Source organism: Hyla sarda, chromosome 5 (assembly GCF_029499605.1).
Source record: "Hyla sarda isolate aHylSar1 chromosome 5, aHylSar1.hap1, whole genome shotgun sequence".
Classification (NCBI taxonomy): Eukaryota; Metazoa; Chordata; class Amphibia; order Anura; family Hylidae; genus Hyla; species Hyla sarda.
Window position 1 is genome coordinate 355,245,162 of NC_079193.1, and position 27,154 is coordinate 355,272,315.

At 45.9% G+C, this 27,154-nt stretch overlaps 1 protein-coding gene across 2 annotated transcripts in view; it reads right to left on the reverse strand.

Moving 5' to 3' along the window:
• The window catches only part of SNTB1 (syntrophin beta 1), a 177,443-nt gene that overhangs the window by 65,354 nt on the left and 84,935 nt on the right, over positions 1 to 27,154 (reverse strand). For both annotated transcript variants that reach the window (XM_056522690.1, XM_056522689.1), the window contains exon 2: positions 17,387 to 17,603. In XM_056522690.1, the coding sequence (XP_056378665.1) occupies positions 17,387 to 17,603 (217 nt within the window). The remainder of the gene's footprint in view (positions 1 to 17,386; positions 17,604 to 27,154) is intronic.

Below are 27,154 nucleotides of genomic sequence, written 5' to 3' on the forward strand. Positions count from 1 at the left end.
CTTGCATCACGGTAAACCAACCCATGAAGATCCTTTGTCCGAAATTACTGAAAATGCTGGATGAGGACCCAGCAGTTTTAGTAATTTCAAACTGAGATCTTAGAGCCAGTGAGCCTTAAACACCTGCACAGATATCTGAAGTAGACATCTCCTGAACCTGTGCTCGAAGCACTTGAAAGTTACTTAAAGGTAATTTGAATCCCCTACAGCTGCCAATTTTAACTTTTGAAAAGTTCCAGAAAAAATGCAGTTCTATACTATAAGACTCAAAGAGGACACATTTTAATCATTTATGAAGGTAAAGAACATTGGTCAACATTCAGAGAACCATTGGTAGACACTACACAGCCTGTCATTGTCTACCACTGGTTCTCTATTAGAATGTTAAAGGGGTACTCCGGTGGAAAACAATTTTTTTTTATATCAACTGGCTCCAGAAAGTTAAACAGATTTGTAAATTACTTCTTTAAAAAAATCTTAATCCTTCCAGTACTTATCAGCTACTGTATACTACAGAGGAAGTTGTATAGTTCTTTTCTGTCTGATCACGGTGCTCTCTGCTGACACCTCTGTCCATGTCAGGAAATGTCCAGAGTAAGAGCAAATCCCATAGCAAACCGCTCCTGCTCTGGACAGTTACTGACATGGACAGAGGTGGCAGCAGAGAGCACTTTGGTCACACTCAAAAGAACAACTCAACTTTCTCTGTAGTATGACCGAAGTCAGAAGCAACCATAAGATGGGAAGGGAATACTGTTTATACATTTTATAAAAATTTTTTCATTTTTCTTGTGTGCTCGTTTTTTCGGTGGTTTCTTTTTTCTGTTTCTCGGCTTTCCTCCACCATTTCCCTCTCCTCCCCGATGGAATGAAGATTGAGTGATTAAGTGAATGAACTAAATATGAGTAGTCTTCCATATAAAAAAAAAAAAAAAAAAAAAAAAAAAGGGGGGGGGGGGATGACAAAAAAAAAGAAAAATATATATATATTTATAATAGCTTATAAAAGGCTCTCCCCGAAACTGATGATCCTGGAGGGTGCAGCAGTGGAGCACAAATAGTCAGGGAGGAGTGGGGCGTGAAGGCGTAGCGCTCCTCGCTGGCAGGGGGAGAAAATTTGTAAATACTAAAGAAAGGGGAGAAGGAGGAAGAAAAAAAAAAAAAAAAAAAAGAGGAAGATGGAAATATGAAGGATGATATGTATGGTAAGATTAGGAGGGAGAGGGTGAGGAAATAGTCGAGAGGAAGAAAAATTAGTGATGTGGTTGCGCCCTGATCGCAAGTTGGACTTCGGGGGGGGGGGGGGGGGGGGGGAGCTAATGTTACTTTCTTATCTTATTTGGTTTTAGTGATAGGGAGGGTTATTTGGGGGGGGGGAGGTGGGGGTGGAAGAGGAGAAGAGGTAAAAAGAATACGCAGATGATGAGGGTCGGACAGGGCGCTGTAACCGGATTAGAGACATGTATAAGGGAGGAGGGAGGAGGGGGGGGGGGGGTGGTAAAAAAATCTTTGAAATATTAATAGTAGATAAAGAAAGCTGAAATGTGATTTTATATAGAATGTACAATTATTGTTGTCAAAGGAAAAATAAAAATATTAATAAACTTTCTCTGTAGTATTCAGCAGCTGATAAGTTCTGGAAGGATTAAGATTTTTTTAATAGAAGTAATTTACAAATCTGTTTAACTTTCTGGCACCAGTTGATTTAAAAAAAACAAAAAAACGTTTTCCACGAGAGTACCCCTTTAACTTTCTGGAGCGAGTTGATATAAAAAAAATTGTTTTCCATCGGAGTACCCCTTTAAATTCTGCAAAACAACAGCATACGATTGGCAATGGACCAAATGTAGTCACTAGTAGACTACACTCAGTCCATCAAACCCAAAGAAGGTAAAGAATGTTGGTCAGGGGTACACAGTGACAGGCGGCTATGTGTTTGCGTCCTACAAAATAACAGTTTACGAGTGGAAATGGAGCGAACGTGGCCGCTACTAGGCTACACTCAGTTCATCTCACCCAATGGGCCCTGTGTGGTAATCGGTGGCATACCTTTCTGCCAGTACGCAGACATATTACCCCGAACATACTCTACTACTGTTTTAGGCTATTAAAGGAGTAGTCCAGTGGTGACTCAGTGGGGAACAACTTATGCCCTATCCTAAGGATAGGGGATAAGTTGCAGATCGCGGGGGGTCCGACCGCTGGGGCCCCCTGCGATCTCCTGTACGGAGCCCCGACAGCCCGCGGGAAGGGGGCGTGTCGACCTCCGCACGAAGCGGCGGCCGACACGCCCCCTCAATACAACTCTATGGCAGAGCCGAAGCGCTGCCTTCGGCAATCTCCGGCTCTGCCATAGTGATGTATTGAGGGGGTGTGTCGGCCGCCGCTTCGTGCGGGGGTCGACACCCGCTATCTGGCCGGAGAGCCAGGAGCCCGTACAGAGAGATCGCAGGGGGCCCCAGCGGTCGGACCCCCAGCGATCTCAAACTTATCCCCTATCCTTAGGATAGGGGATAAGTTTTTCACCACTGGACTACCCCTTTAAGTGTGAATATCTGAATAAACTTACCGTATATACTCGAGTATGAGCTGAGTTTTAGCACGATTTCTCGTGCTGAAAACGCCCCCCTCGGCTTATACTCGAGTGAACTTTCCGCCTGTCAATCCCTTCTCAGTGGTCTTCAACCTGCGGACCTCCAGATGTTGCAAAACTAGTTTTGAAACATCTGGAGGTCCGCAGGTTGAAGACCACTGCGGCCTTCGCCATCATCCAGACCCCCTTTAGTTTTCTACTCACCTCCCCTCGGTGGGAAGGAAGGGTGAGCTGGTCCGGGCCATCTATGCTGCAGGGACCGCCCGGTGGGAAGGGTTAGTCGTTTCAGGCTGTCCATCTTCACTGGGAGGTCCTCTTCTCCGCTCCGGGCCCGGCCCCGGACTAGTGACGTTGCCTTGACGACGCACAGGGATGTCCATGCGCAACAGACGTCCATCCCTGATCATGAACGTCCCTGTGCGTCGTCAGGGGGATGATGACAGGGTGTTAATGACGGGGGTCTGGATGATGACATGGGGGGGATGATGTATTTCCCACCATAGGCTTATACTCGAGTCAATAACTTTTCCTGGGTTTTTGGGCTGAAATTAGGGGCCTCGGCTTATATTCGGGTCGGCTTATACTCGAGTATATACGGTAAATACAAAGGAGATCGGACTCATCTTAATTCACACCTTCACTGAATTTCCTTAAAAGCTCATTACTAGGATGAAAGGTCTTTTTAAACACCAAGAAGCTACAAGAGACCCAATTTGTGCCTTCATAATGACTTAACCCCCCCCCCCCCGACAATTATAGATGTAAAACTGAGATGAAAAATAATGAACCCAAAAAGATTTAAAAAAAAAAATTATGATAATAAACATTTCCTTGAGATTCTGGGCACTGTAAAAATTTTCCTGGAATGATTTTTTTTTTTTTTGCTACTTGGATTAAAATTAAACTTGTGAAAGAATGCTAAGTAAACGTGAATGGCGAATGGCCCCTGTGGGGCTGGGGACTATTTTATTAGAAAAAAATAAATAAATAAAGTATCGGCTGCATGGAGAGAAGAGAATATTTTAGCAATGTTAATCAAACTCATGCTGCTTCCTCTCCAGAGCCGCTGGTATTATGAAGTAGGTCAAGGTAATCGCTAATGCAACAATGTTTACCTCTGCTTTATAATAAAAGTGTCATATGCCAAGGATTGAGGGGAGAGAACAGTCCCTGAAAGGTAAAGTAATGGGTAATGTGGCACGGGAGCCCACACTGCGTGCCAGGAAGGATTCGGAGGACTTTAACCTGCTCAGGAATTTTTTAATCTTGTATATTACAAAAAAAAAAAAAAAAAGACTTGCGGGAATGGACCTGCTTAGAAGATGGTTGGAACGGTTGTAAGTCTGCATGGAGCGACCTCTACAGGAAATTACACTGAGATGAGATGGTGGAGATTGCTTATATTGGGTCGGCCACTCCAAAGTCACTGCTGTGTAAAGTCACTGCTGTGTAACGTCACAGCTGTGTTAACTGTCTGCAGGAAGAAAACCAACAAACCTCCTGTTTTCCAAAAGGTCATTTGCCAAGAGCAGATGGGTCATTTTAGATTTAGCATTTGGTGCCAATTTTTAGGTAAGACACTTAGGGAAATAAACAACCGGATGGCACAATATCAAAAGGATAACGGATATGATGTCTGATCGCGTGGGTCCCGCCACTGGGGACCCCCGCAATCTTAGCTGTGGCACCCCAGACATCCGGTGCATGGAGTTAGGGACCCCCGTGATCTCTGTGCTGCACCCGGCGTTCGCTTAGGGCGTCGTGTTTAGCGGCAGAGGCTTGTGATGTCACGGCCGCGCCCCGCTCGTAACGTCATGACCATGCCCCCTCAATGCAAGTCTATGGGAGGGGGCTTGCTGCTGTCACGCCCCTCCCATAGACTTGCATTGAGGGGGGCGTGACCGTGATGTCACGAGTGTGGTGTGACCTTAAAATCACGAGCCTCCGCCTAGCATCGCAAGTCATCTGGCATGGAGCGAAGTTCGCTCCGTGCACCAATGTCTGGGGTGCCGCAGCCGAGATCGCAGGGGTCCCCAGCATCGGGACCCACGCGATCAGACATCTTATAAGATAAGATAGTCTAGATAAGATGTCTAGGGGCGGAGTACCCCTTTAAGTGCCTCTAGATCAGTGGTCTCACACTGTGGCCCTCCAGATGTTGCAAAACTTCAACTTCCAGCGTGCCCGGACAGCCGTTGGCTGTCCGGGCATGCTGGGAGTTGAAGTTTTGCAACATCGGGAGGGCCACAGTATGAGACCACTGAGCTAGATGCATAAAGCTTAGCAGAGAATCAGATTTAGTGGAAATACGGTTGCAAAAGAAATGGTGAAATGTTACAGAAGGGCATCATGGAAAGATGGGAAACAGAAGTCTAGTAAGGGAGTCCAGGGGTCAGCAACAGGAGACTTAGGTATAGTCAACAGCCCAAAAAATTTTGGTTTGGGCCAAGAGTTCAGGAGTGTAATCCAGTAACACAGTACAAGTGGAGGTGAAGCAGAAGAGTGAAAAAACAGGGATAACAACAGACGTTTAAATACAAAGTCCTACTAGAAGAGATACAACAGGCACAACTGAGGAATAAATCTGTACAAATAGAACTAAAGCTTATTAATTTTGGCAAGGAGGCTGTTCGCTCGGTGGCATCCCTGTCTGTCCCGGCAGGTGAGTACATTACATTTGGTAGATCATAGACCAACAGTAATTTTAAGAAGGTAATAATGACCACATAGTGATATAGATAAAAGAGATAGATAAGGGGAGCTTGTATTGCTGCTCACAACAAATCACTGATATATAGATAAATAATAGCTAGCTCAAACTAACAAATCAAAATATCAAATAGCTAAAAATATCTTCCTTTATTACAAATAACATATTACAGAATACAATATATATATATATATATATATATATATATATATATATATATATATATAAATCCCCATAAAAGCAGTAATTCACATCAATACACAAGATGCGATATTTATAGGGACAATCCCCAATATTACATCCTAACCCGACGCGTTTCCCCGTAACTGGGTAATTTACAGTAACATACGGTTCATCAGGGGTAAAAAGATAGTTGTGGTTGCTTTAAAGCAAAAACTTGTATGTGAGCAGCATATAGAACATATAGGCAACAAATGAAGCAAATACATAAGAGAACATTATTAGACTCTGAGATAATCAAATGGTCTGTTCAGGTTTTGGAGCTGCAGATTGCAGTGATGCATCCTCAGACCTTCATTAATGTCTCAATATAGTCACAGTAGTCAAAGTATGTTTCTTTCTATAGCTGCTCTCAAAGATATATAGAGTGTACTCAAAAAATATATCCTCCAGGGATGCCACTACAGTCATGTAGATACATAAAGATACAGCCATCCAATTGATACAGATTCAGCGGTATATGTTATCAATCAGCCACACTCAGTTAGCAAAATCCTCCATACCTATTCCCGCTGCTGGCCGTCACCTAAGCTTATTACAGCAACCACTTAAGCACATGACCACCGCTCCTGATACCGAGGGATTTGTTTGTATTGCTGCTCATTAGATTTTCAGGCAGCAAAAAGCATTTCTCAGATAAGGCAGCAGGGAGTCTGTTCTCTAGGGTAACTACTGTGAGTGAGAAAAGCTTCCTGCTGCCTTAAAATCTAATAAGCAGTAATACAAGCTCCCTTCTTTGCATTACTGGTCTCAGCCTGAGCAAACAATAGGAGAGGGGGAAAAGGGGTGGAAGCTCTGTGACATGATGTCACACCTACAAAAGAGAGAGCAGAGCTGATAGTGGGAGATCTGTGTAATACGGGTATTGACATTATATTAGTAAGTTGCTTTATTATGCTTTTTGACACCACTTTAGGCAAAATTTTTTGTTAAATTAGCAAATATAAAAGTCATGACAATCAGCAAAACTTCTTTATTAAGATTTATGGCCCATAGGTGTGGGAGATGGGTTATAAAAAAAAAAAGAATACCACCATTACCCCTTATCAAAAAGTTGTCAGAGGGGCATGGGAAAAGGCAAATCCTCTTACAAAAAGCTTGTCCACTAATTGAACCCCATTAATTCTAACTTGTAAATTTCCATGAAAGGCGATCCGGCTTATTGACTACGTAACTATTGTTCGGTCTATAGTACCGTATTTTTTGCCATATAACACGCTCCGGCACATAAGACGCACCTAATTTTAAAGGGTGAAAATCTAGAAAAAAAAGATTCTGAACCAAATACAATGTAAAGTATAGGACAGTGATCTTCAACCTGCGGACCTCCAGATGTTGCAAAACTACAACTCCCAGCATGTTTGACTATATGGTAGTATATAGTATAGGTCAGTGTTTCCCAACCAGGGGTGCCTCCAGCTGTTGCAAAACTACAACTCCCAGCATGCCCGGACAGCCAACGGCTGTCCGGGCATGCTGGGAGTTGTAGTTTTGCAACATCTGGAGGTCCGCAGGTTGAAGACCACTGGTATAGGAGGTAATACGTGTCCCTGCCGCTCCGGACCTGTCACCGCTGCCCTGGATGTCGCCCTCCATCGCTGTCACCTTGTCACCGTCGCTCCGGAACCTCTCTGCTGCCCGGTATCCTCACTCTCCGTCATCACGTCGCTACGCACGCCGCTCCTATTGGGTGACGGGACGGCGTGCGTGACGACGTGATGACGACGAAGGAGAGCGCCGGCCATGCAGGGGATCCCGGCACGGAGCAGACAACGAGGAGGCAGGTAAGGTCCCTCCCGGTGTCCTGTAAGCTGTTCGGGACTCCGCGATTTCACCGCGGCGGTCCCGAACAGCCCGACTGAGCAGCCGGGTTAGTGTCACTTTCGCTTCAGATGCGGCGGTCAGCTTTGATCGCCGCGTCTGAATGGTTAATACAGGGCCTCACCGCGATCAGTGATGTCCTGTATTAGCCGCGGGTCCCGGCCGTTGATGGCCACAAGGACCACCGCGCGGTATTTGCCGTATAAGACGCACCAACATTTCCCCCGTTTTGGGGGGAAAAAAAGTGCGTCTTATATGGCGAAAAATACGGTAATTTATATTCAGTGCTTTTTTTTGTTTATACGTCAAAGCATCATATTTGGCCTCGAAATGCAAATGTGTTATTTCCCGTCCCTCTGTCTAGGATGATGTACTGTGCATGTATCCTATGTATTTCCTATATTCCTGCGCTGATCTATTAATAAAGGCATCTTAAGACGGGACCTTCTTAGAAGCATTAGTCTTCAGCATATACATTTACATTGCAGGTAACATATATCCCCCAGACAATAATCCGACTCTCAACATAATATACATATGCAAATGTTCATATTGTTTCCATTAACATAATAATTTTTCCTGTTGCCTGATACTTTAGATCAAAGAATGTAGCTGTAGATAGGAAAACAATGTAGCAGAGTCAGAAGTGCTATGAGTAAGGTTATGTTCACATCTACGTTGGAGAATCTGGGGTATTGGAGTATTTTTCTCACTCCATGCCCGCTCAGTGGGTGAGATCACACTGCTTTGGTCTAAACCAGTGTTCCCCCAGCTGTTGCAAACCTACAACTCCCAGCATGCCCAGACAGCTGGAGGAACACTGGTCGGGAAACACTGCTCCAAACTAACCAAATGACTTCCCCAGAAGCTCTCTCCCCCCTCTCACAGCATGCAGTCTCACAGACACGCTGAGGGAGAGAAACTGCAGCTGCATCCCCTTCCTTCCAGGCAACTATTAAAGGGGTTATCCAGGAAAAAACTTTTTATATATATATATATATATCAACTGGCTCCAGAAAGTTAAACAGATTTGTAAATTACTTCTATTAAAAAATCTTAATCCTTTCAGTAGTTATGAGCTTCTGAAGTTAAGGTTGTTCTTTTCTGTCGAAGTCCTCTCTGATGACACCTGTCTCGGGAACCGCCCAGTTTAGAAGCAAATCCCCATAGTAAACCTCTTCTAAACTGGGCGGTTCCAGAGACAGGTGTCATCAGAGAGCACTTAGACAGAAAAGAACAACCTTAACTTCAGAAGCTCATAAGTACTGAAAGGATTAAGATTTTTTTTATAGAAGTAATTTACAAATCTGTTTAACTTTCTGGATCCAGTTGATAATAAAATATATAAAAAAAGTTTTTTCCTGGAATACCCCTTTAACTATTTTTTTTTACTAGTAGTGGAGGAGATTTCTGAACACGTACAAAGATCCTCTTGACTGACACAGCACGCAGTCTCACAGCAAACTAAGCACAAGAAACTGCAGCTACATCCACTTTCTCCTCCACCTCCATGTCTACTTTTATTTATTTTTTTACTTTTTATGACTACTCTGACTGTTTTAGGCTGGAATTCCACTTCCACTTTTTTTGGGGGGAAAACGCCAAAAAAATCGCCAATTCTGATGCATGGCGTTTTTTCGGCCAAAAAACGCTGCGGCCAGATGTTAGCTGTAAATCAATGAAAAAATGCAAACTTCTTTTTCCACTTTGCGTTTTTCAGTTTGGCGTTTTTTAAATCCTTTTGGCGTTTTTTCACTCTTTTTCAGCTCCTTGGCAGTTTTGCTAAATCGCGGCATGTTGAGCCTATGGCGTTTTTTCCCCCTGAAATTGTGGCGTTTTTCTCCCTTAGAAGTCAATGGGAGTAAAAAAAACGCCAAGAAAAACGCCATGTGGGTTTTAACTTTGGCATTTTTGCAGGCGGTTTTTATTCTTTTTTGGACTTTAGCGATCCAAAAAAGTGATGGAGATACCTTTTTTAATAATTTTTTGTAGGGTACCATTAAAAAAAATTATAAAAAAGATACAGTAGTTATGGAAAATGAAATTTATCTTTTTTATAACAACATTTTTATACATTTTTAAACGGATTAATTTATGTGTGCGGGTAGGGCACAAAAAATGTAGCCGACAATAATAAAAATAGCTCTGTATAGAGCTGCTCCGCATCTCTGCTATATTATGGACAATCGCATCGGGCGATATGTCTATTAGTACGGGTACTACTCCCATCATGGAACAGTCTGTTCCATGCTGGGAGTAGTAGTACTACCTAAAAAAAAAAAAAGAGAAACACACACACACTATTAATTTTAATAAAAAAAAATCCCATCTCTACTGCATCTTTTTTTTTTTGGCACCCAACAAATTTTGAAAAAAACACAAAAGACCAAAAATGCTATTTCCACTCAAATGAAAAAACGCCAGAAAAAACGTTAGACGCAGGAAATTGCACTGTCATTTTTTCTGGGGTTTTTTCTGTGAAAAAAACACAGGAAAAAAAACTAAGTGGAATCCTGCCTCATACTAGTGTGGACCTCCATGTCTACTCTGACTATTTTATACAAGCGTTTACCTCCATGTCTACTATGACTATTTTATACTAGCGTGGACCTCCATGTCTACTATGACTGTTTTATACTAGCGTGGACCTCCATGTCTACTATGACTGTTATATACTAGCGTGGACCTCCATGTCTACTCTTGACTGTTTTATACTATCGAGGACCTCCATGTCTACTATGACTGTTTTATACTAGCGTGGACCTCCATGTCTACTCTTGACTGTTTTATACTATCGAGGACCTCCATGTCTACTTTGACTGTTTTATACTAGTGTGGACCTCCATGTCTACTCTGACTGTTTTATATTAGCGTGGACCTCCATGTCTACTCTTGACTGTTTTATACTAGCGTGGACCTCCATGCCTACTCTGACTGTTTTATACTAGCATGGACCTCCATGTCTACTCTTGACTGTTTTATACTAGCATAGACCTCCATGTTTACTCTTGACTGTTTTATACTAGCATGGACCTCCATGTCTACTTTGACTGTTTTATACTAGCATGGACCTCCATGTCTACTCTTGACTGTTTTATATTAGCGTGGACCTCCATGTCTACTCTTGACTGTTTTATACTAGCGTGGACCTCCATGTCTACTTTGACTGTTTTATACTAGCGTGGACCTCCATGTCTACTCTGACTGTTGTTACGCCGAGCGCTCCGGGTCCCCGCTCCTCCCCGGAGCGCTCGCTTCACTCTCCCCGCTGCAGCGCTCCGGTCACGTCCTCTGACCCGGGGCGCTGCGATTCCGCTGCCAGCCGGGATGCGATTCGCGATGCGGGTAGCGCCCGCTCGCGATGCGCACCCCGGCTCCCCTACCTGACTCGCTCTCCGTCTGTTCTGTCCCGGCGCGCGCGGCCCCGCTCCCTAGGGCGCGCGCGCGCCGGGTCTCTGCGATTTAAAGGGCCACTGCGCCGCTGATTGGCGCAGTGGTTCCAATTAGTGTGTTCACCTGTGCACTTCCCTATATCACCTCACTTCCCCTGCACTCCCTTGCCGGATCTTGTTGCCTTAGTGCCAGTGAAAGCGTTCCTTGTGTGTTCCTTGCCTGTGTTTCCAGACCTTCTGCCGTTGCCCCTGACTACGATCCTTGCTGCCTGCCCCGACCTTCTGCTACGTCCGACCTTGCTTCTGCCTACTCCCTTGTACCGCGCCTATCTTCAGCAGCCAGAGAGGTGAGCCGTTGCTAGTGGATACGACCTGGTCACTACCGCCGCAGCAAGACCATCCCGCTTTGCGGCGGGCTCTGGTGAATACCAGTAGTGGCTTAGAACCGGTCCACTAGCACGGTCCACGCCAATCCCTCTCTGGCACAGAGGATCCACTACCTGCCAGCCGGCATCGTGACAGTAGATCCGGCATGGATCCCGCTGAAGTTCCTCTGCCAGTTGTCGCTGACCTCACCACGGTGGTCGCCCAGCAGTCACAACAGATAGCGCAACAAGGCCAACAGCTGTCTCAACTGACCGTTATGCTACAACAGTTACTACCACAGCTTCAGCAGTCATCTCCGCCGCCAGCTCCTGCACCTCCTCCGCAGCGAGTGGCCGCTCCTGGGCTACGCCTATCCTTGCCGGATAAATTTGATGGGGACTCTAAGTTTTGCCGTGGCTTTCTTTCCCAATGTTCCCTGCATCTGGAGATGATGTCGGACCTGTTTCCCACTGAAAGGTCTAAGGTGGCTTTCGTAGTCAGCCTTCTGTCCGGAAAAGCCCTGTCATGGGCCACACCGCTCTGGGACCGCAATGACCCCGTCACTGCCTCTGTACACTCCTTCTTCTCGGAAATCCGAAGTGTCTTTGAGGAACCTGCCCGAGCCTCTTCTGCTGAGACTGCCCTGTTGAACCTGGTCCAGGGTAATTCTTCCGTTGGCGAGTATGCCGTACAATTCCGTACTCTTGCTTCAGAATTGTCCTGGAATAATGAGGCCCTCTGCGCGACCTTCAAAAAAGGCCTATCCAGCAACATTAAAGATGTTCTGGCCGCACGAGAAATTCCTGCTAATCTACATGAACTTATTCACCTAGCCACTCGCATTGACATGCGTTTTTCCGAAAGGCGTCAGGAACTCCGCCAAGATATGGACTCTGTTCGCACGAGGCGTTTCTCCTCCTCGGCTCCTCTCTCCTCTGGTCCCCTGCAATCTGTTCCTGTGCCTTCCGCCGTGGAGGCTATGCAGGTCGACCGGTCTCGCCTGACACCTCAAGAGAGGACACGACGCCGTATGGAGAACCTCTGCCTGTACTGTGCTAGTACCGAACACTTCCTGAGGGATTGTCCTATCCGTCCTCCCCGCCTGGAAAGACGTACGCTGACTCCGCACAAAGGTGAGACAGTCCTTGATGTCTACTCTGCTTCTCCACGTCTTACAGTGCCTGTGCGGATGTCTGCCTCTGCCTTCTCCTTCCCTGCTGTGGCCTTTTTGGACTCTGGATCTGCAGGAAATTTTATTTTGGCCTCTCTCGTCAACAGGTTCAACATCCCGGTGACCAGTCTCGCCAGACCCCTCTACATCAATTGTGTAAATAATGAAAGATTGGACTGTACCATACGTTTCCGCACGGAGCCCCTTCTTATGAGCATCGGATCTCATCATGAGAGGATTGAACTTTTGGTCCTCCCCAATTGCACCTCGGAAATTCTCCTTGGACTTCCCTGGCTTCAACTTCATTCCCCAACCCTGGATTGGTCCACTGGGGAGATCAAGAGTTGGGGGTCCTCTTGTTCCAAGAACTGTCTAAAACCGGTTCCCAGTAACCCTTGCCGTAACTCTGTGGTTCCTCCAGTAACCGGTCTCCCTAAGGCCTATATGGACTTCGCGGATGTTTTCTGCAAAAAACAAGCTGAGACTCTACCTCCTCACAGGCCTTATGATTGCCCTATCGACCTCCTCCCGGGTACTACTCCACCCCGGGGCAGAATTTATCCTCTCTCTGCCCCAGAGACTCTTGCCATGTCCGAATACGTCCAGGAGAATCTAAAAAAGGGCTTTATCCGTAAATCCTCCTCTCCTGCCGGAGCCGGATTTTTCTTTGTGTCCAAAAAAGATGGCACCCTACGTCCTTGCATTGACTACCGCGGTCTTAATAAAATCACGGTTAAGAACCGCTACCCTTTACCCCTCATCTCTGAACTCTTTGATCGCCTCCAAGGTGCCCACATCTTTACTAAATTGGACTTAAGAGGCGCCTATAACCTCATCCGCATCAGAGAGGGGGACGAGTGGAAAACGGCATTTAACACCAGAGATGGACACTTTGAGTATCTGGTCATGCCCTTTGGCCTGTGCAACGCCCCTGCCGTCTTCCAAGACTTTGTCAATGAAATTTTTCGTGATCTGTTATACTCCTGTGTTGTTGTATATCTGGACGATATCCTAATTTTTTCTGCCAATCTAGAAGAACACCGCCAGCATGTCCGTATGGTTCTTCAGAGACTTCGTGACAACCAACTCTATGCCAAAATTGAGAAATGTCTGTTTGAATGCCAATCTCTTCCTTTTCTAGGATATTTGGTCTCTGGCCAGGGACTACAGATGGATCCAGACAAACTCTCTGCCGTCTTAGATTGGCCACGCCCCTCCGGACTCCGTGCTATCCAACGCTTTTTGGGGTTCGCCAATTATTACAGGCAATTTATTCCACATTTTTCTACCATTGTGGCTCCTATCGTGGCTTTAACCAAAAAAAATGCTGATCCCAAGTCCTGGCCTCCTCAAGCAGAAGACGCCTTTAAACGACTCAAGTCTGCCTTTTCTTCGGCTCCCGTCCTCTCCAGACCTGACCCTTCCAAACCCTTCCTATTGGAGGTTGATGCCTCCTCAGTGGGAGCTGGAGCTGTTCTTCTACAAAAAAATTCTTCCGGGCATGCTGTCACTTGTGGTTTTTTCTCTAGGACCTTCTCTCCAGCGGAGAGGAACTACTCCATCGGGGATCGAGAGCTTCTAGCCATCAAATTAGCACTTGAGGAATGGAGGCATCTGCTGGAGGGATCAAGTTCTCCTGTTATTATCTACACCGACCACAAGAACCTCTCCTACCTCCAGTCTGCCCAACGGCTGAATCCTCGCCAGGCCCGGTGGTCTCTGTTCTTTGCCCGATTTAATTTTGAGATTCACTTTCGTCCTGCCGATAAGAACATTAGGGCCGATGCTCTCTCTCGTTCCTCGGATGCCTCAGAAGTTGAACTCTCTCCGCAACACATCATTCCACCTGACTGCCTGATCTCCACTTCTCCTGCCGCCATCAGGCAGACTCCTCCAGGAAAGACCTTTGTTTCTCCTCGCCAACGCCTCGGAATCCTCAAATGGGGTCACTCCTCCCATCTCGCAGGTCATGCGGGTATCAAGAAATCTGTGCAACTCATCTCCCGCTTCTATTGGTGGCCGACTCTGGAGACGGATGTTGTGGACTTTGTGCGAGCCTGCACTATCTGTGCCCGGGATAAGACTCCTCGCCAGAAGCCCGCTGGTTTTCTTCATCCTCTGCCGGTCCCCGAACAGCCTTGGTCTCTGATTGGTATGGATTTCATTACTGATTTACCCCCTTCCCGTGGCAACACTGTTATTTGGGTGGTCGTTGATCGATTCTCCAAAATGGCACATTTCATCCCTCTTCCTGGTCTTCCTTCTGCGCCTCAGTTGGCTAAACAATTTTTTGTACACATTTTTCGTCTTCACGGGTTGCCTACGCAGATTGTCTCGGATAGAGGCGTCCAATTCGTGTCTAAATTCTGGAGGGCTCTCTGTAAACAACTCAAGATTAAATTAAATTTTTCTTCTGCATATCATCCCCAGTCCAATGGACAAGTAGAAAGAATTAACCAGATCTTGGGTGATTATTTGCGACATTTTGTTTCCTCCCGCCAGGATGACTGGGCAGATCTCCTCCCATGGGCCGAATTCTCGTATAACTTCAGGGTCTCTGAGTCTTCCTCCAAATCCCCATTTTTCGTGGTGTACGGCCGTCACCCTCTTCCCCCCCTCCCTACTCCCTTGCCCTCTGGTCTGCCCGCTGTGGATGAAATTTCTCGTGACCTTTCCATCATATGGAGAGAGACCCAAAATTCTCTCTTACAGGCTTCATCACGCATGAAGAAGTTCGCGGATAAGAAAAGAAGAGCTCCTCCCGTTTTTTCCCCTGGAGACAAGGTATGGCTCTCCGCTAAATATGTCCGCTTCCGTGTCCCTAGCTACAAGTTGGGACCACGCTACCTTGGTCCTTTCAAAATTTTGTGTCAAATTAATCCTGTCTCTTATAAACTTCTTCTTCCTCCTTCTCTTCGTATCCCTAATGCCTTTCACGTCTCTCTTCTCAAACCACTCATCCTCAACCGTTTTTCTCCCAAATCTGTTCCTCCCACTCCTGTTTCCGGCTCCTCGGACATCTTCTCGGTCAAAGAAATTTTAGCTGCCAAAAAGGTCAGAGGAAAAAATTTTTTTTTAGTGGACTGGGAGGGTTGTGGTCCTGAAGAGAGATCCTGGGAACCTGAGGACAACATCCTGGACAAAAGTCTGCTCCTCAGGTTCTCAGGCTCTAAGAAGAGGGGGAGACCCAAGGGGGGGGGTACTGTTACGCCGAGCGCTCCGGGTCCCCGCTCCTCCCCGGAGCGCTCGCTTCACTCTCCCCGCTGCAGCGCTCCGGTCACGTCCTCTGACCCGGGGCGCTGCGATTCCGCTGCCAGCCGGGATGCGATTCGCGATGCGGGTAGCGCCCGCTCGCGATGCGCACCCCGGCTCCCCTACCTGACTCGCTCTCCGTCTGTTCTGTCCCGGCGCGCGCGGCCCCGCTCCCTAGGGCGCGCGCGCGCCGGGTCTCTGCGATTTAAAGGGCCACTGCGCCGCTGATTGGCGCAGTGGTTCCAATTAGTGTGTTCACCTGTGCACTTCCCTATATCACCTCACTTCCCCTGCACTCCCTTGCCGGATCTTGTTGCCTTAGTGCCAGTGAAAGCGTTCCTTGTGTGTTCCTTGCCTGTGTTTCCAGACCTTCTGCCGTTGCCCCTGACTACGATCCTTGCTGCCTGCCCCGACCTTCTGCTACGTCCGACCTTGCTTCTGCCTACTCCCTTGTACCGCGCCTATCTTCAGCAGCCAGAGAGGTGAGCCGTTGCTAGTGGATACGACCTGGTCACTACCGCCGCAGCAAGACCATCCCGCTTTGCGGCGGGCTCTGGTGAATACCAGTAGTGGCTTAGAACCGGTCCACTAGCACGGTCCACGCCAATCCCTCTCTGGCACAGAGGATCCACTACCTGCCAGCCGGCATCGTGACAACTGTTTTATACTAGCGTGGACCTCCATGTCTACTATGACTGTTATATACTAGCGTGGACCTCCATGTCTACTCCGACTGTTTTATACTAGCGTGGACCTCCATGTCTACTCTTGACTGTTTTATACTAGCGTGGACCTCCATGTCTACTTTGACTGTTTTATACTAGCGTGGACCTCCATGTTTACTCCGACTCTTTTATACTAGCGTGGACCTCCATGTTTACTCCGACTCTTTTATACTAGCGTGGACCTCCATGTCTACTCTGACTGTTTTATACTAACATGGACCTCCATGTCTACGCTGACTGTTTTATACTAGCATGGACCTCCATGTCAACGCTGACTGTTTTATACTAGCATGGACCTCCATGTCTACTCTGACTGTTTTATACTAGCGTGGACCTCCATGTCTACGCTGACTGTTTTATACTAGAATGGACCTCCATGTCTACTCTGACTGTTTTATACTAGCGTGGACCTCCATGTCTACGCTGACTGTTTTATACTAGAATGGACCTCCATGTCAACGCTGACTGTTTTATACTAGCGTGGACCTCCATGTCTACTCTGACTGTTTTATACTAGCGTGGACCTCCATGTCTACGCTGACTGTTGTATACTAGAATGGACCTCCATGTCAACGCTGACTGTTTTATACTAGCGTGGACCTCCATGTCTACGCTGACTGTTTTATATTAGCGTGGACCTCCATGTCAACGCTGACTGTTTTATACTAGCGTGGACCTCCATGTCTACGCTGACTGTTTTATATTAGCGTGGACCTCCATGTCAACGCTGACTGTTTTATACTAGCGTGGACCTCCATGTCAACGCTGACTGTTTTATACTAGCGTGGACCTCCATGTCTACACTGACTGTTCTATACTAGCATGGACCTCCATGTCAACGCTGACTGTTCTATATTAGCATGGACCTCCATGTCAATGCTGACTGTTTTATACAAGCGTGGACCTTTATGTCTACTCTGACTGTTTCATACTAGTGTTGACCTCCGTGTCTACTTTGACTGTTTCATACTAGTGTTGTAGGTTTCAGAACACTAACAAAAACCATAAAGTACGTTAGTCAGCAGGGGGTAACGTGCTGCTTCATTATAGAGAGGATCTGACAGCCATGTCCCATCCTGAAGCACCATGTGAGTGATCAGCTATTTATAGATTTACCTGTTCTCTGGATCAGGAATGGTCATGCTCCTTGTCACAAAGCACATCTTAAGAGGAATGGTTTTTCTGTCCCCATAACTGGGCAGAGAAATAGGTGATGGCGGACAAGCTGAGGAAATACCCAGCCGCGGAGATTCAGGAGGCGGAGTCTCCCATCCGATTTCTGATACCGGAGATCCTTTCTTTACGTAGGGTGTGGCTTCACGCATGTACTTCACTGTGAAAGACATAAAAGATCACAATTACCATAAATCCCTCAACAAGTACTTTGTATAGAGACAGAATATATACAAACAGCGTCCATACAAACTACTAAGCCTAGTTTACAATAGCTCGGTCTGGAAAGAAATGAAGAAGGAAGCCTGAGACACGAGGCCTTTGCTTTTTTTTAATTCTGCAGTGACCGACTTCAAAGGAGTCTTTTCATCTATTCTATATTACGTATTCTTTACTTAATAAGTGAGAGTTCTTGTAATATGATCAAAAGGAGCAAAGAATTTGTGATTACGAGGGAGACAACAATGAATCAGACAATGCTATTCTGAGAAGGGTCTGTAATGCCAGGTGTATGTCAGGATAACAAGGAATATCTACACGAGCTGGATATCTATCCATCCATCTATCTAAAGAACCAAAAAATCTGTAGCACTGCGTTCCTTCAGGTGAATCAGTGTATGGCTTTATTCATCTTGTGTTACAGCAGCTACGTTTCGGCTGTTTCACACAGCCATTATCAAGAGGCTGGATAATGGCTGTGTGAGACAGCCGAAACGTAGCTGCTGTAAGATGAATAAAGCCATACACTGATTCACCTGAAGGAACGCAGTGCTACTGATTTTTTGTATACTAGAGGGCCTCTAACCCGTGCTCCAACATCCTGCACCCGGACAACTATAGTGGTTTGTGCTGCTCTCCTGTGAAGTGTCTCTTTCTATCTGTCTCATATCTATCTATCCATCTGTGGTGTCGGACGGGGTAATGTGTAATTAACCTTATCGTGACGCCAGGGCATGGTTGATCCATATACCACCGAGGTAGACCAGCTTCACCTGTGCCAGGCAAGGGGCAAATAATCACTCCGTCGCAAGGTTACGGTTAACTGGCTTTACTGAGGTTGGAAAGATGGTACAATCTGTTACAGCTCAGATTAGCATGAAGGAGATGCAGGGTGAACTTTGGGAAGCTTATCGGCTTGCAGGGACTCATAGTTTATTGTGCTGTATATGACTGACTTGACTTGTATGCAGCCCACGCTATACTTGGACTTGACTAACTTGACTGAAGTAATCCCCGAGACTGTAGGCTTACCGCAAGGATTTGACTTTCCCCTCGGTAGTGGGGTTCACTTGTAGTAGCAAAGGCTCTCAAGAGCTCAAGAGGGAGAACTGAACTCTGACTTAATTTAAGGCAACAAGTACATAGAAAATACAATACATTAACCCTTATGTGACGGTATTTTATATAGTGCATTATAGAGAGTTCAGAGGAGAGTGAGCCCAAGACGGACATTGAGCAGCATCTGCCACACAGGATGGCCCGGAGTACAGAAGAACACGTTATTCTGTACTGGGTCACCACATATCTAGCTATCTATCTATAACAACTACATTGACGTGGTCTGAAATGGCAGGAGGTGCTCTACCCCAAGTGCAGTTGTGCACCTACACTAGGGTGGAGGTCCTGCACTTGTAGTCCGTTGCTATGGGAGATCCCCAACATAATGTGCATACAATGGAGGATGCCTGCAGACGGTCACAAGTACCACAATATAGGTTCACTACTGTGGTAGATGTATACAATGACATTAGCTAACCCTCAAAACTGATGTTAAAATTGAGACATTAGCCAGTATATCCTTATATGAAGGACATACCTGAGCCCGCACACCAACGCCAAGGTTTCTCAAGTGGTACGGGACCTAAACATTGTGGTACTTGTGACTGTCTGCAGGCATCCTCCAGTGTATGCACATTATGCTGGGGATCGCCCATACGGACCACAAGTGCAGGATCTCCACCCCAGCGTAAGTGCACAATTGCACTTGAGTTGAGCACCCCCTGCCATTTCAGACCACGTCAATGTAAGCTGTTTAAGGTCTAAAGACTATATTAATGCACCCTTCTATCATATTGGGTAGCATTAAGATTTCACCTGTGAGGCCGGCACTATATTAGCCAACCAGGGTGGGGCTTGTAGCCTGTCACCCCCCTCCCATTGTATGTGTGCTCAACCACACTGGAGGTAACCAGGGAGCAGTCTACAAGTTGGACCTAATGCTGCTATAATTTGGTTCCTGGTTTTGCTTATCATGCACAGGTAGGTTAGTATTAGGTCCCGTACCACTTGAGAAACCTTGGCGTTGGTGTGTGGGCTCAGGTATGTCCTTCATCTAAGGATATACTGGCTAATGTCTCAATTTTACATCAGTTTTGAGGGTTAGGTAATGTCATTGTTTACATCTACCACAGTAGTGAACCTATCAGTGTTACGCATCCACACATTAATCTGGTGTAGGATGTCATTGTGGTACTTGTGGTTGTTTGCAGGCTTCCCCCATTGTATGCACATTATACTGGGGATCGCCCATAGCAACGGACCACAAGTGCAGGACCTCTACCCCAGCGTAGGGGGCACAACTGCACTGGGGGTTAAAGGGGTAGTCCAGTGGTGAAAAACTTATCCCCTATCCTAAGGATAGGGGATAAGTTTGAGATCGCGGGGGGTCCGACCGCTGGGGCCCCCTGCGATCTCTCTGTACGGGGCCCCGGCTCTCCCCCGAGATAGCGGGTGTCGACCCTCGCACGAAGCGGCGGCCGACATGCCCCCTCAATACATCTCAATGGCAGAGCTGGAGATTGCCGAAGGCAGCGCTTCGGCTCTGCCATAGAGTTGTATTGAGGGGGCGTGTCGGCCGCCGCCTCGTGCGGAGGTCGACACGCCCCCTTCCCGCCGGCTGTCGGGGCTCCATACAGGAGATCTCGGGGGGCCCCAACGGTCGGACCCCCCGCGATCTGCAACTTATCCCCTATCCTTAGGATAGGGGATAAGTTGCTCACCACTGAATCACCACTGGACTACTCCTTTAAGCACCTCCTGCCATTTCAGACCATGTCAATGTAAGCTGTTTACTATCTATCTATCTCATATCTATCTATCTATCTATCTATCTCATATCTATGTATCTACAGCAGTGTAGTATAGGCAAATAGATAGATAAATATGATCTAGATAGATAATCAGATAAATGGATAGATATGAGATAGATAGATAGATATATATGATATAGATAGATATGAGATAGATAGATAGAAGATAGATAGATAGATACAGTCCTATGTAAAACCATAGATTTGACCCAGGAAGACATTGAACTATATAACAGACTCAGCCCAACTTCTTATGTACTGTATGTATTAAGTGGAACGCTCCCCTTGGACAGTACTGTATGTCACCCTGTTGTGCAGTCCTTGCTGTCTCGTTGTGTTAGTCAGAAGGTGTAGTCAGCCGTGCACTTTCCGCAGGAAGTGTCAATTATAAAATTTGTTCTTTGCACAAAATTCATTTCTAATCATGTAAAATCCTCATTTACAGCAGACATCACCGACCTAACACAAAAGACAAGAAGAGGGACTTGCCAAAAAAGCTGAGTGCAGAATTATCTTGCGTTCCACAAAATGTCCATTGTCTGATGTCTGGATGACATTTACAAGACCTTAAAACACTCATGAAAGACGACTCATCCCAACGCTTATTGATAGATCGGCCTTGAAATGGCGGCAGCAACATCTACTCTATATACTTAGACCAAGAATGAATTAGGGATGATTTTTAAGCGGCCTTCCAGGAAAGTACATTGATGACCAATCCTTTGTGCTGCATGTAACTGCACCTGGTACTGCAGCTTGATAGGGATGCGCATGTGCCACAATACGAGACAAGTTTATCCAGCTCACACTGCACAATAGATCCTGTATCCCTGATCCCAGGAACCGTAAATGAAGAAAGAAGCAATGAATCCAGCCGTTGCAGTAAAATCTTATCCTTGTTTATTTAGACATCCATGCAAAAAAAAAGACACGTAACTTGAGAAGCCGGAATGCCGGCATGTTTCAGGAACCTAAGCCCTCTTAATCATGGCTGTGCCAGGGATGTGCCACAGTACCTGGGATAAAAAGCAGGACTCACAGTGGTGTTTTAAGTTAAGTTGAGTTACACCCTGACCTTTTAAATATAAAACACAAATCCGTGCAATGGAACAAAACCTAAAATACCAGACCCCATCATTCTTCAACAGACACACCAGATCCTACTATCATTCAACAGACCCCAGCACCCTTTAGCAGACCTCAACAAACCCCAATATCCTTCCGCAGACCTCAACAGACCCCAGTATTCTTCAATAGATCTCAACAGACCCCAATATCCTTCAGTAGACCTCAACAGACCCCAGTGTTCTTCAGTAGACCTCAACAGACCCCAGCACCCTTCATCAGACCTCAACAGAACCCAATATCCTTCAGTAGACCTCAACAGACTCTAGTATTCTTCAATAGACCTCAACAGACCCCAGTATTCTTCAGTAGACCTCAACAGACCCCAGTATTCTTCAGTAGACCTCAATAGACCCCAGTATTCTTCAGTAGACCTCAACAGACCCCAGTTCTCTTCATATTACCTGAACAAACCCCAGCACCCTTCATCAGACCTCAACAGACCCCAGTTCTCTTCAGATTACCAGAACAGACCCCAGCACCCTTCAGATTACCTGAACAGACCGCAGCACCCTTCAGATTACCTGAACAGACCCCAGCACCCTTCAGATTACTTGAACAGACCCCAGCACCCTTCAGCAGACCTCAACAAACCCCAATATCCTTCAACAGACCTCTACAGACCCCAGTATCTTTTGGCAGACCTCAACAGACCCCAGTATTCTTCAGCAGAGCTCAACAGATCGCAATATCCTTCAGCAGACCTCAACAGACCCCAGTATTCTTCAGCAGAGCTCAACAGACCCCAGCACCCTTCAGCAGACAAAAACAGAACCCAGCACCCTTCAGCTGACCTAAACAGACCGCAGCACCCTTCAGCTGACCTGAACAGATCCTGGCACCCTTCAGATTACCTGAAAAGAACCCGGCACCCTTCAGATTACATGAACAGACCCCAGAACCCTTCATCAGACCTAAACAGACCCCAACACCCTTTATCAGACATAAACAGACCCCAGCAACCTTCAGCTGACCTGAACAGACCCCAGTACCCTTCAGATTACCTAAACAGACCCAGCACCCTTCATCAGACCTCAACAGACCCCAGCAGACCTCAACAGACCCCAGCACCCTTCATCAGACCTCAACAGACCCCAGCACCCATAAATAGACCCAAGCACCCATCAGTAGACTCCAGCAGATAGGAGCACCTTTCATTAGGTTCCACCACCATTTAAATGACTCCTGCCCCCTTTCGCAGATGCCAGCACTGTTCAACATAACCCAGCATCCTTCACGGCATAATGTGTTACCAATTGTTTTCTTGGTGACTATGGTCCCAGCTGTACCGATTCCTCATCGTTCTTATGATCATTGTAACTCCATGAGGTGAGATCTTACATGGAGGCCCCGACCGAGGGAGGTTGATATTGATTTTGTGTTTCTTCCATTTGTGCGCAGCAAATACACAGAAAAATATGCAGCAAAATGTGCAGCAAAATACAGCACGTGTGACCCTACCCTAAATGTATGTAACTCTATTGCCAGATTAATACACTGCAAACATAATATTACTGGTAAGCATAAAGCTTGTAATATACTATAGCTTGCAATATTCTGTAGCTTGTGATATACTGTAGCTTTCACCATCGCCCTCTCTTACCGCCCACACTTCACATTTCTCAGTGCTGGATACACCCTAATTTCTAGACACTTAGCACTTTTGAAGTTTTTCGACTGTGACTTTGACACTAAAGCCCCGTACAGGCCTTATAAAGCGTTAAGAAGAAAAAACACGAAAGTATACCCCTCCTCCACCAGTCTGCCTGCCACAAGAGGCCATGACAGGTCTCCGTCCCCCTCATCTGAACTCCCTGTCAGTCTCATGTGACAGTCACTACATTAATTATACTCAAATCAATAATAAAACAAAACAAAGTACAATATAAGTAATAACAGGGTGGAAACGGATCCTCCAACACTGCATGCCGCTGAAATGCAGCCAATCAGCGCACAAGTTTGTTGTTAAACTGGGCAGTGATTGGCTGCCGCATTTTGTTCATATGCAGCTGCTTGGTCCTTTGTTTCCAGCCATACAGGGGAATACACAAGGAAGGCCCATAGGGTGTGCAACCTGAATTATATTTTTATATATTATTTCATATATTTTTTTTTTCTTGTGCATTGTGAAGTACTACTACTTTAATGGTTCCTGTCAGATTAAAAAACTTTTGATATGTTGTACATCTTGGCAAAACATCTTTCAAATATACTTCATGAAAAAATGTTATATCTCCTTTTTATAGAAATCATGGCTTATAAAAAAAATAAAAATAAAATAAAATAAAAGACCACTAGGGGTCCCCATACCATCCAGAACATAATCCTGTCTGGCTGCAGCATCATCTTTGTCCCAGCTGAAGCACAGGCTGAGACAAAGTCTAGGAAGAAAGGGAGAGACTAGCACTGCTCTGTGCTCACTCCTGTCCTGTCTTTCAGACTCCTGTCTGAGAAGAGAGAGGAGGGGGTTACAGAGCAGCCTGCAGTGATTGGATGAAGAGACCCCAGCACAGCACAGCAGACCCAGGGAGGAAGTGTATGCATGGTGAGTGAGGGCGGAGCTCAGTGCTTGCCTCAAACACTATCTTTCTGACTAATGATTGTCAGAATAAGACAAATACAGAAGCTAGACACATAATAAAAACATGGAAAGAATCTGCATGACCTAGTGAGTAACATATAGAAGCTTCCTTTCTGTAATATGACAGGTACGCTTCTTTAAGCTGGCTTTACACTTTTAGGCTGACAACTATCCCCCCCCCCCCCCATACACTCATGCTTGGCTCAGCTACGTAGACAAGTACGCATGTCTTCTGAATGGGAATGGGGGTGCAGCAGCTTTGCCTACCTGACAAAAGGACCAGGCATGTACAAATCTAATGGCCTGAATCTTCCCTCCTTCAATTACTAACACTGGGGGAAAGTCGGAACACCCCCATTCACATTAGATTGTTGTTCTGTTAAACTGAAGACAATGGGTCCAGCTAACAGTAATCTAAGGTGTATGGGGGTTATATGAGTACAGTGGTCCCTCAAGTTACAATATTAATTGGTTTCGGGATGACCATTGTATGTTGAAACCATTGTATGTTGAGACCAGAACTCTATGGAAACCAGGTAATTGGTTCTAAAGGCAGCAAAATGTCATCCAAAAATAGGAAAAAGTGAGAATTGAAGAAAAATAAGTAGATAACTAATAGAAATAAAGCAAATCCTTACATATAAAAGTAAGAAAGATCTGCTGGGAGCTGTAAATCACTGTCTATGTCAGTGTTTCCCAACCAGGGTGCCTCCAGCTGTTGCAAAACTACAACTCCCAGCATGCCCGGACAGCCAAAGGCTGTCCGGGCATGCTGGGAGTTGTAGTTTTGCAACAGCTGGGGGCACCCTGCTTGGGAAACACTGGTCTATGTAGAGAACAGGAGCTTCTTCAGGGTCCTGTACAGTACACAGTGTCCTAAAAAAGTAATGGAGTCGTCCTCACCTGGTGTCCAAAGGAACAACTAACCCTGGTACAGGTAAAGTGTACAGAACATGTAATACCTCCCTGTACTGTAGGGGGCGCTATCAGACACCAGTCAGTGCATACACTTCAGTAATACAGGGGTTTTACCAGTGAATGTCCATTCTGCCTTTGGCTGTCTCGGCATGCTGGGAGTTGTAGTTTTACAACAGCTGGAGGCACACTGGTTGGGAAACACTGGTCTAAACCTGCCTGGACAGCCTGTTTCCCAGTCATTGTGCCTCCAGCTGTTTCAAAACTACAACTCTTAGCATGCCCAGACAGCCGTCCAGGCAAACAGGCTGTCCTGGCAAGTTTAGACCAGTGTTTCCCAACCAGTGTGCCTCCAGCTGTTGCAAAACTACAACTTCTTGCATGCCCAGACAGCTGTCTGGGAAAACAGGCTGTCCAGGCAGGTTTAGACCAGCAGAAGGCTGTCTGGGAATGCTGGGAGTTGTAGTTTTGAAACAGCTGGAGGCAAACTGGTTGGTAAACAATGGTTTAGACCGTCTCCTGTAAAGACCCCCTTCCACGTAGACCACTTTTTTCTGTGACTTTTTTTTATCATCTATGGAAGCTGCCCCCCCCTATTAGGAGACTTCTACCTTATTGGACCAAAAGAACAATTTTGTTACAAATTTAGCAATTTTTTTCAGTAGGAACTTTTCGGCGCAATATCGGAGTAGAGATTTTTTTCTGTGGATATCTTGTTGGAACCCTGTGGACCTGGGTCCTACATGGATTTGCGCCCTCTTTCACTTTATTTACGGTGTGCTGCTTCTTTTTACTTTTGTGTACATGATTGACTAGATATGCCATTCACAACACGGAAAGCTGAGTGACCGCCTAGAGGTAGCTGAGCTATGCGGCATATTGTTTTATTGCCAGCTCTTACCTCAGTACCTGCCTAACTATGCCTTTGTATATAGGAAGACAACATAGTGCTTGTATAATAAGACAGGTGTGCCCCTACAGTATCTTGGGAAAGCTGAGTGAAATGTACTATGAGGCATATGGTTTGCTACACAGCTTACCTCTGTACCTGTCTAATTATGCCTCAATATATGGGAAGAAAATATATTGGCGTTTCACAGGGCAGATGTTCCCTCCCCGAGGGAGCTGTAATAAAGGGCATAAGGTTGGTTGCTCACATTTCCTTAGGTGAGTAGACAATGTATTTGTCATGACCGGGGTGAAGCGGGGAGAAGTGAGCCCTAAAGCTGTCCCTATAAACCACTCTCCCTGCCTACTTGCCCATCCGCCCTAAATGACGGATCGACAACTTGAAGCCGGTCCCTTCCTAGCGCTAAAGTGCATGGACTTATAGGGGTACTTCGGTGGAAAACATTTTTTTTTTAAATCAACTGGTGCCAAAAAGTTAAACAGATTTGTAAATTACTTCTATAAAAAAAAAATCTTAATCCTTCCAGTACTTATCAGCTGCTGTATACTACAGAGGAAATTCTTTTCTTTTTGGATTTATTTTCTGTCTGTCCACAGAGCTCTCTGCTGACACCCCAGAGCAGCATATGTTTGCTATGGGGATTTTCTCCTGCTTTGGACAGTTCCTGACATGGACAGAGGTGTCAGCAGAGAGCACTGTGGATAGACAGAAAAGAAATCCAAAAAGAAAAGAATTTCCTCTGTAGTATGCAGCAGCTGATAAGTACTGAAAGGATTAAGATGTTTTTAATAGAAGTAATTTACAAATCTGTTTAATTTTCTGGCACCAGTTGAGTAAAAAAAAAAAATCGTTTTCCACCGGAGTACCCCTTTAACTGTACAAAGTCGGGAAACAAGTCAGAAACATAACTGTAATACAATTACCAACCCACAGATATATAAATACAAACAAGGCGGGATATGGCATACTAACATACAGTTCAGAAACCGGGATCAGGATTAACGTAAGCGCTGCGGAATCTGTAGGCGCTATATAAATAAATAAATAACGGCAGATGTGATAATATCATAGACTAGATATGATGATAAATA